Source organism: Larimichthys crocea, chromosome XI (genome assembly GCF_000972845.2).
Source record: "Larimichthys crocea isolate SSNF chromosome XI, L_crocea_2.0, whole genome shotgun sequence".
In the NCBI taxonomy this organism is placed as follows: domain Eukaryota; kingdom Metazoa; phylum Chordata; class Actinopteri; family Sciaenidae; genus Larimichthys; species Larimichthys crocea.
Window position 1 is genome coordinate 13008548 of NC_040021.1, and position 9023 is coordinate 13017570.

At 39.4% G+C, this 9023-nt stretch overlaps 2 protein-coding genes across 2 annotated transcripts; one reads left to right on the top strand and one right to left on the bottom strand.

Annotated features, from left to right (window-relative positions):
- Positions 1 to 790: 790 nt before the first annotated feature.
- On the top strand, positions 791 to 4027 carry mrps18a (mitochondrial ribosomal protein S18A). The gene is made up of 6 exons (XM_010739289.3): positions 791 to 995; positions 2000 to 2031; positions 2602 to 2706; positions 2809 to 2932; positions 3354 to 3426; positions 3520 to 4027. Exons 1-6 carry the CDS (start codon positions 848 to 850, stop codon positions 3662 to 3664), a joined length of 627 nt encoding a protein of 208 aa, XP_010737591.2. The 5' UTR covers positions 791 to 847; the 3' UTR covers positions 3665 to 4027.
- rsph9 (radial spoke head component 9) lies at positions 4004 to 7138 on the bottom strand. The gene is made up of 5 exons (XM_010739290.3): positions 6768 to 7138; positions 6540 to 6690; positions 6024 to 6153; positions 5672 to 5818; positions 4004 to 4357 (listed from the first exon to the last, which is right to left on the bottom strand). Exons 1-5 carry the CDS (start codon positions 6992 to 6994, stop codon positions 4197 to 4199), a joined length of 816 nt encoding a protein of 271 aa, XP_010737592.3. The 5' UTR covers positions 6995 to 7138; the 3' UTR covers positions 4004 to 4196.
- Between the last annotated feature and the right edge of the window lie 1885 nt (positions 7139 to 9023).

Sequence of the window (9023 nt, forward strand, 5' to 3'; positions counted from 1 at the left end):
AAAACATGACAACTAGACAATAGCATAGTGTTCTCATGATAAGACTATCAAACATCAAACCCCTTATCTACTCGGAGTCTCTTTACTTTGGAATGAAGGATCTACCTGTATCTTCTACTCTGCAACAAAGGTTTTGGCATGTTCCTACACTCTTCCTCTAGGTGCCTCTCATGCATCTGATGAGCATGGTATGAAAAGAGGTATGAGCAGTGAACCGCTGTCATGAACTCTGAGCATCTAAACAAAAGCAACGGAGGGATTCATCTGTAGGAGCCAAAGATACATGCTGCAGTTTATCGTATAGACTGCAAGATTTATTTTCACCTACACTGGCATGTTAGTTTTAAATCTCCCTTGTAGACAAATACATTTTAGTTTTACCCTGACTGCTCTGTGTACTCTCTCTAGTTCTGTGATCAGGATGTCACCCTTTTCTTTTCTAGACTTTGTTTTCAACATGCCATGTCTTCATTACTTAATTCCATGCTGTGCTGCAGTTTGTTTTGTGATTCATTGATGAGTTAGATTTAGATCTTGGCTCATAATATGTTTATCCTTTGAGGCAAAGCGTTTGATAAATGATCATGAAGCCGAGCCTTTATCTGAACTCAAAACATTTCCACTTGGCCATGCGACAATTCTTATCAAGATATTCCATTAAACACAAACAAGTGTCATGAGGTCTATCTAAGTTCATTTATTTACTCGTGTAACCTACTTTCTGCCGGAATTGGTCTGTACCACCGTCGATGTAATAAGAGCGCTTCACCGGGCGCGTCGCTCTTTTTTATTCTCGCGAGATTACCCGAGACAGGAAGAGAAGAAGGGGAAGGTCAAGAACTAAAACATGGCAACTCGCTGTATGTTGAGGTCTGTTTGGACCTCATTTGCGGGCTTAAAATTAGGTCCCACAGGTACCAACGTGAAGCTTCAACAGAGGATAAATACCCCCCAGCTGTCGGCGTTAACCATTCAGAGCCGAGGGATCCGCCAAGGTGAGATTTGTCTGCACAGCTCTGGTAGGAGAGCTAACGTCACCTAGCATGGCATGCTAACGTGCCTGACAGTGATGAGAGGCTCCTCAGCCATGAAGACCTGCGCACACCGAGGCAACACTGCCTCACCTTGTTCACAGACGAGACAACAAATGTGAAAAGAGACATTAATTTTGAGTAAATAGCTGTTTGTCAGAAGCGGTGACGTGTCATTGGTGGGAAGCCATGTGTCCACAGACCTCTCTGAACTCTCATTTAGTGAAAAATAGACCTATTTTTCTCACAGCAGCGATGTTGACATCAGAAAATAGGTAAACACAGGTGTTAATTTAATGATACTAATTAAGGTTCAGTTCCATGTATTGCAGCAGAGGCTTTCCAGTGAGCCAACATGCAGCACCCTGACTCTGTTTGACCTAAACGGAACGAGACCTTAATTAGTATCATTGGTAACACCTGTGTTTACCTACTATTTTATGTGCTGTGAAAAAGGGCAAATTCAAATAAACACACAAGAGATGGTGTCTTTTTTTTTTATTATTCATCCTGCTCCTGACTTTCAAACTATTTGTAGAGATGAGAGAGAGAGAGAGAGATAATACTTTATTGATCCCACAACGGGGAAATTCACTCAGCAGCGAAAAATAGAAACCAAGGAGGGAAACACAAGTGTACATATTTACAAAAAGTACTAGAGTATAATGTGCAGCGAGTATAATGTGCAGTTTTAAGAACGTGTAACATAAGCGTTACAGAAACAAAACAGAAACAGACATGTACAGGAGACTACAACATGATCAGGTGCAGGTGTTGTAAAGTCTCACAGCAGCAGGGATGAAGGACCTGTGGAACCTCTCCTTCTTACACCGTGGGTGTATATAACTCATGGTTGTATCATTTGGCACCGTGATCACTTTAAACATCTTTCAAATACTAGTAAGGCAGTATACAGAAATGTATTTATGATTGAGACCTAACATGTTGTAATGTCTGTTTTTTTACAGTGGTGGAGAAGCAAGAGGGTAAAACAACAACGGTATGTAAAACCAGGCTGTGATGTAGCTTTATGTAATAGGAGTAATAAAGTTATTAGTGAATGTGGATGTTTATATGGAAAAAGAAACACTGTGCAAAATATAAAATTCAACAGTGATCCATCGTAAGAATCGTTGTATTGTTTATTATTATTCTATAAATACATTATATTTATAATGTATTACAGAAACAACTTTTCTGTCGTAAAGGATATGATTATCAGTCAGGTATAAATTCATGTGGAACACCTTATATAACAGAAACATGTCTGCATGCATCTTAACTGTAATCTTTATCTATATAGCAGTGTAGTTTTTCTCAGTCTGAAAAAGTGTTGTCAGCTTAGGGTCATTGCAACCATGAGAGCAACACAGAGCATTGAAGTCTCACCTTGTTTTCTAAAGTAGTGGCTCTATTTCAGAGAGATTATTATTTGCTTATTATATGCAATTATTTTTTGACCTGCTTGTGATATAAAAAGACTTTCTCCTTCTGCACATGGATATATTCAGGTAACCCTGACAAAGAACCTACCATTATTATAACAGTAGTCATATTAATCATCTGCCAGGTTGAAGGACAAATATTGGACATTCCAGCAGCACCACAGCCTCCAAACCCTGCAGCCAAGTGTCCTATCTACAAATGGAACCTGCAGAACAAATACAACTATACGGTAAATGCATCCACAGGCATGTAATGACCAAATCAGACATTATGGAAAGTGTATTCAATGTGGCTGATTTTCTTTCTCCTTTTTGGTTAAAACCTCGTCCAGGATGTCTTGTTGCTCAGTCAGTTCATCAGATCAGATGGAGGGATGTTGCCAAGGAGAATCACTGGTCTCTGTCCAGAGGAGCATCGCAAGATTGTCATCTGTGTGCAGATGGCCCACAGAGCAGGTCAGTGTTGCTGCCTGCCTCTTGTTTGTTTGTGTATGTAAATCTTCATGCACTCCGAACTCAAATTATTCTCACCCACTCATTAACTGGGTATTGAATCCAATGCTGTCAAGATGGTGATAAATTGTACCAGCTGAGTAAAAAATCTCAAAATAACATTTGCTACAGACAAAGGTATTGAGGCAGAAATGTAACTAATCATCACATTTGAGAAGTTGGCATAAACTCATTTATCAGATTTGTTGACAATCTCCTTTCAGCTGATTGAATTGGGTTGTTTAGAGTTTGTTACATTTCTAATGGCTGAATGTAAATTTTAATCTTGTTTGTTGCATCAGTAGAATCCATTAAATTCTCCCTGTTTTTGATTGTTTTTAAATTAAGCACATAAACATAACACTTGTTTTTCTTTATGTTCAAGGTCTGCTGCCTGACCACAAACCAAAACTTCCAGAGGGCCATGTCCCAAAGAAGCCCAAGCCCCAACTTAACAGGTACTGTATGGATGTGTGTCTACTTGTGTTTGTTTTCCCATTGCAAATGAAGCCAGTAATAACTGTCATCTACATTTGCTGTTTATTGTACAGATACCTGACCCGCTGGTCCATTGACTCAGTGAAACCCATCTATAAAACTGGACTAAAGTGGTGTAAGAAGCGCATGGCTGTTGGCCACCCAGCACTCAAGAACAATGTGCGTTACGGCGTCAAGCCTCTTTACTTAAAACACTGAAGGACAGAAAGCCTGACTAATCGCTACAACAACTGGACGAGAGTGGGTGGGCCCTTTTTTATCCAAGGGGAGCAGTTCCAAGTGGATTGACTTGTCCTCCTGGCCTGGGAAAAGGCCTAAAAGCTTTATCCATCTGTATTTATAAAACCTGTTGTTTATTAAGCTGCGTCACGCTTTTAATGAATCATGCTCAGCCCCACCCAGAACCAATCCATTCTGTCTTTGTTGTTTTTCAATAAGCCCTTGAAGTGAACTCTCTGACAACTTAATGTGAGCGTCAGTGTAACAGTTTCAAAGTAGGTGGTATGTTGACTGTGTATACATAAGGCAACGCAGATGTGCAAATAAATCGTGTTTATTGTATAGGAATGGCTGCTATGCATGAGAACAAACTACTAAACTGAACCTCTTTAGTTTATGTCTTTTAACAAAAAGTCTTGCCATATTTTACATTTAATACATCTTACAGGTGTATGTGAACAACAGAGGAACATAAGGGCTTTGTAGATTGATATAGGTATAAGATGTCTCTTTATAGCATGAAGGGAAGGTCCAAATTCTTGATCCCATGACCGATATAGATGTATCCATGCTGTGGCGTCATTGGAACATGGTAGGAGGTCAGGCCGAGCCACAACAGGCTGCGCAGCACACACACGTTGCTTGCACATTCAAACTGGAGACTCCATGATCCTACGCACAAACAAAGAATACTTTTTGTTTACAGTTGACGATAAATGCAGCAGATTGCCACGTCATTTTCTCTGACTGCGCCGTTGAGCTGAATTGAAATGGGCTGCTGTAATCTTTCCTTTCAGTCCAAGTATATTACGCTCTTCAAATGCTCGAGGCAGCCAAATAATACTCCAAATAAATCAAGCCTTTGTGCTCTTGATATCTGCAGTCTAACTTGTTTTGCTGTAACTATGAACTCAAGAAGAAGAAGTGGATCTGCTGCTATGCAAACATAAAACCGGGTTGATTGATTAGCCTGAACAAAAAGGAGAGGATGCTGATAAATTACAGTTGTTGCAACATTTTGTCTTTGAACTTACTTGGCAAATATTTAAAATGTAAAAATGACGATGTTTGGTGCGTAATATGCAACATGTACTGTTCAGGTTAGAAGCATAGAGCTGAAAGGGGATAACTTAAAAAAAAAAAAAAAAAAAGCCATAAATCATAAGGTGGAAACAGTTTGCAGGATTGTTGTGGAAAAGAGGGGGGAAGGGGGGAGTCCAACATAAGGTCTCAGAGGAAAGCACCTGTCTTTTGGCTAAGATACATCATACAGCAATTCCCTCAGAACTCTTTCTCCTTTTCAGCAAACACATGCTACGTGCTGTGAGATTGTCTGCAGTGAGTGTGGCACTGAGACAGCTGTGTAACGTCTGCTGCAGTGATGACACTGCTGACATCCGTAGCAACTCAAAAGACACACACAAACATATACACATGTGGAAGCACTCTTCAATGAGACATCTGTTGCATGTTTGGTCATTGGCACTAAGCTTTTTTTTTTCTTTCTTTCTTTCACACACATACTCTTGCATGTCCAGAGCTTCATTTCAGCTACACTCACAATGTCCTGGAACCCTGAATTCAAGACCCCAGATATTTCTAGATATTTAATTTCCCCACCATATTCCCAGAAAATCTACTCCCTATGGTAGGTAGAATGACATCAGGCATTTCAATTAATCCTGAATCATTTACTGTCAACATGATTCAGTTATTTCACTTGGAAGAAACCCCCTCTTGATTTTCAGTCAGTTGAATAAGTTTAATGTTTCTTGCTAAAATGACATCATTTAGTTCTAATGTAGTTTCGGAATTGGAATACGGTAAATAAGAAAAGCCTAATGTAGTTCCACTTTTACCATAAAGGCCAGATCATAGGATGACTGTAGTTTTCTTTATAAAATCTCTTAGAGCTGAAGATGTGTTTATATTATAAAATGACTGCTGGCACATTATATTGTGATGTTGACTAAACTGTGGTTTCACCTTTAGGAATGTCATCCCTCAGTTCATCCAGGAAGTCAATAGCTGGGTTTAGGTCACCCATTTCCAGGATAGATTTCGTCTTCAGCCTCTTTGGTTCACTGAAGTGAAGGTAGTTGTCAAGCTTCCCTGCTTCTGAGTGAGACAGACCTGAGGAGTAATGCACATTGGCATGTTATAAAACGTGTCGCCGCAATGATGTCAAAATACACACAGGCTGAATGTGTATCATATCTGTCCAATTCAAATAAACACCACATCTGAACCATGCTTTAAGAAACACCTCAGGATCATTCACATGCAGCTGCACATGAGACAGTCACACACCCTGTGTGGCAAAGTGATACATATTTACCACCAAAGCTGCGGTTGATCTGAACAAGGCCATGTGGACTCTTGACGAAGGCGCCACGTGGTATCACAGACGCTTCTTCGTCGATCTGATGAACTGTAACTGCCAGTCTGCTCTCTTCGTTGACTTTGGTCTGAAACCAAGAACAGTCCATCACTAAGCTGGAATGACTTTACAAATAGTATTGTTATCAGCCAGAAAAAATAAGTCACTGTAAAAGTGCAGCGCAATTTTTCTTGTTTGCGGAGACAGATGACTTGAGAGGATGTAAACCTCTAGTAAAAGTAGGACATTTAGTCAGTTTATATAGTCATAGTTTAGTTCACTGCATAATGCTTTGTGAGAATATTTTCCTTTGGATAACAGTAGATGGTGGATTATATTTTATCACTTTATCTTGCTCTAATGCAGCACCACAATAACAAATGGTCCATATAACTTGGAATCACATGAGTTTTATGTGGCAGCTCAGTATTTTCACTGCTCAGTTTACAGCTACACAACATTGATCATACTTACCAAAACGTCCTCCTCATCCGCCTGCCCTCGCCTGTCCAACTCATACACATAAGAGGGGTCTCCTATGAAGCGACCCTTTGCAGCAGTGGACACTTCCTGCATCATAGAGTCTGTGACAGGGGGCAGCAGGAACCAGTCCATGCAGTTGAAGCTGGAGATGACACGCAGACAGGCGGCTATTACACACTGTTAAAGGTAGACAAAGCATCTCAGTTGAAGCTATCTTACCTGTAGAGATTCTTTTTATCCTGCATCTCATCTTCTCCTCTTCCTTGTGCGATGAAATAATCCTCCTTTAACCCCAGTATTTTGCCCCAGAACAACACTCGGTTGAACTTGTAGTTTTTCTTCAGGATCAGTAAGGAAGTCTGCAGAGCGGTTTTTTGTTCAACGTTTAAAGTATGTCCACTACCGGCAACAAACTCCAGAGAGTAAGATAACGCACTGGAGTCCATTATTCGTGTAATAAATGGCCTTAATGTAGATATTATGTGGGCTACGTCGACGTTATTGGGCGTTTTTAAAACTACTTGCTAGCTAGCATAACAGCTAACCAAAGCCTTTCAGGTCCGAACGCCAGTTTGGTTGCTAATGACAACAAACCATGTCGCGCTGGTTGTCATAGCAACCCTCCATTTTTTTTCTAACTACTTTTTTCCTTGTTTTTTTTTTTTTTTTTTTTTGTCTAAATGTGTCGTGCGGCCACTGTCAACACAGAAACAAAACAAAATTGTTAACGTCACATTTTGGGTGTGTTTGTTCACGGTGTTTATACAAACCAGCTCCATGCGCGTAGATTCTGGTCTGACGTAATGGCCTGTGTGTGTGTGTGTGTGTGAGTGTGAGTGTGAGTGTGTGTGTGTGTGTGTGTGTGTGTGTGTGTGTGGAGGAGAAGCAGACAGACTGCATAAAAATGGCTGTATTTAGTTTAATTTGTCGCTTGGAGAGAAAGTAATCACAGCTTTCAGTCTCATCCCACAGACTACTGGTGGTTAGGTGCTGTTGGGTCTCAGTCAAAAAGTTGTCTCAATCAGAAGATTGTACCCAACTTGTCAGATTATTATATCCAAATTAGATCAAATTGTATTATTCTTCAGGTGAAAAGAATAACACGAGGATTCATCAAAGTTGGCAGCAGATAGAGCGTTGGAAAGATTGTTTTCCTCTCTTAAAGCATCTCCTTTCAGTTATACACACCAGTGCCATAAGTCCTGCCCACCTTTCAACTTTTATTCACCTATGACATAATGGTGTTAATTCATGCCAGGTTTTCATTCCAATTTAATGGTGTGTCCCCATTTTGTTTGGCCATTTTGCACAGCTGGGCCTGTGTGTGCTTATCAGTAAACTCACAGGCCGGGCCAAGACATTTCTGTTTTTATTCAACTTTTTACAAGATTACACCATTAAACCCTAGCTTGCTTTTCCTATATTTTTCTAAAAACCTTTTATTACTATTTTCTTACACTATTATGCCATAGATGTCTTTTACTGTATTTTTTAAAAAAAACTTTATAAGTTTTATAACATGTGTTACACTCATTCACATACTTCTGGTACAGTCATTACTTGCTTCTTGTTACAATTACACATTTCTTATTCTGATCAATTCTATAACACGATAAATCAACTCTCACTAAAACCACAGTGCTCGTTACTTCATTAACAGTATTGTGTGTTCACATAACATTGTATTAATTTCCACATACTTCTCCCCTTGATTTCTCTAAACCATATATCTCAAGAAAAGAATCAAACTTTGAAGCACCGGTCACTGAGGCCTCGGATTAAACACACTGTTCATTTCACTTAGCTAGAACAGTCGGCCAAGTCACAGCAGCCATTTTGACATAAAATAGTAGGTGGCTGAATGGAATGCAGCCATCATTAATTAATTGTTTGATTTATCATTTACATTTAGTCATTTAGCAGATGTTTTTATCCAAAGCGACTTACAGAGACGGGAACAATCAAGGTACAGTGCGATAAGAAGCGTTAGTGCAGCAATAAGTGCTTGTGACAACCCTTAAGGAGTAGATTTGTCATGTAGTGCTAGGAGAGAAGGTATTCTCTAAAGAGCTTGATCTAGCCCAGATTCAGACAGTTTAATCAGTATAAGCAGTGTGAAGTTGGCTTACGTTACATACACTGAAAAACATGATCGAATACTGTCCATCAAATGATTTTAGACAGTGCAGCCATCATTAATGTCCGATTATCATAAGGCAAAAGTCGTCTATGAAAACACATGCAACACACTCAACACATAATACAGCACAGTATATTACCTTCATATTAAAATGATAAGATGATAACACTTTTCACATTATAAGTAAAAACCTACATGGACATTTGCTCTACCACAGTCATTTTGCCTTGTTCTTTTGGGTTGTATTGTCAACTGTAGTGCAATAGTGAACATACAATGGTAATGCTTGCTTGTTGCTTTTTAAATTATGACATTAATCTGTTTATATTTTTGCT

What these genes read in the sequence shown, in the direction of transcription:
- rsph9 (XM_010739290.3), bottom strand. Translation starts at nt 6,994, where the DNA reads ATGGACTCCAGTGCGTTATCTTACTCTCTGGAGTTTGTTGCCGGTAGT. An exon ending in GATAAAAAGAATCTCTACAG is followed by an intron (nt 6,691 to 6,767) that starts GTAAGATAGCTT and finishes TGTCATCTCCAG; the next exon opens with CTTCAACTGCATGGACTGGT. An exon ending in CGGATGAGGAGGACGTTTTG is followed by an intron (nt 6,154 to 6,539) that starts GTAAGTATGATC and finishes TCTTGGTTTCAG; the next exon opens with ACCAAAGTCAACGAAGAGAG.
- mrps18a (XM_010739289.3), top strand. Translation starts at nt 848, where the DNA reads ATGGCAACTCGCTGTATGTTGAGGTCTGTTTGGACCTCATTTGCGGGC. An exon ending in GAGCCGAGGGATCCGCCAAG is followed by an intron (nt 996 to 1,999) that starts GTGAGATTTGTC and finishes GTTTTTTTACAG; the next exon opens with TGGTGGAGAAGCAAGAGGGT. An exon ending in AGAACAAATACAACTATACG is followed by an intron (nt 2,707 to 2,808) that starts GTAAATGCATCC and finishes AACCTCGTCCAG; the next exon opens with GATGTCTTGTTGCTCAGTCA.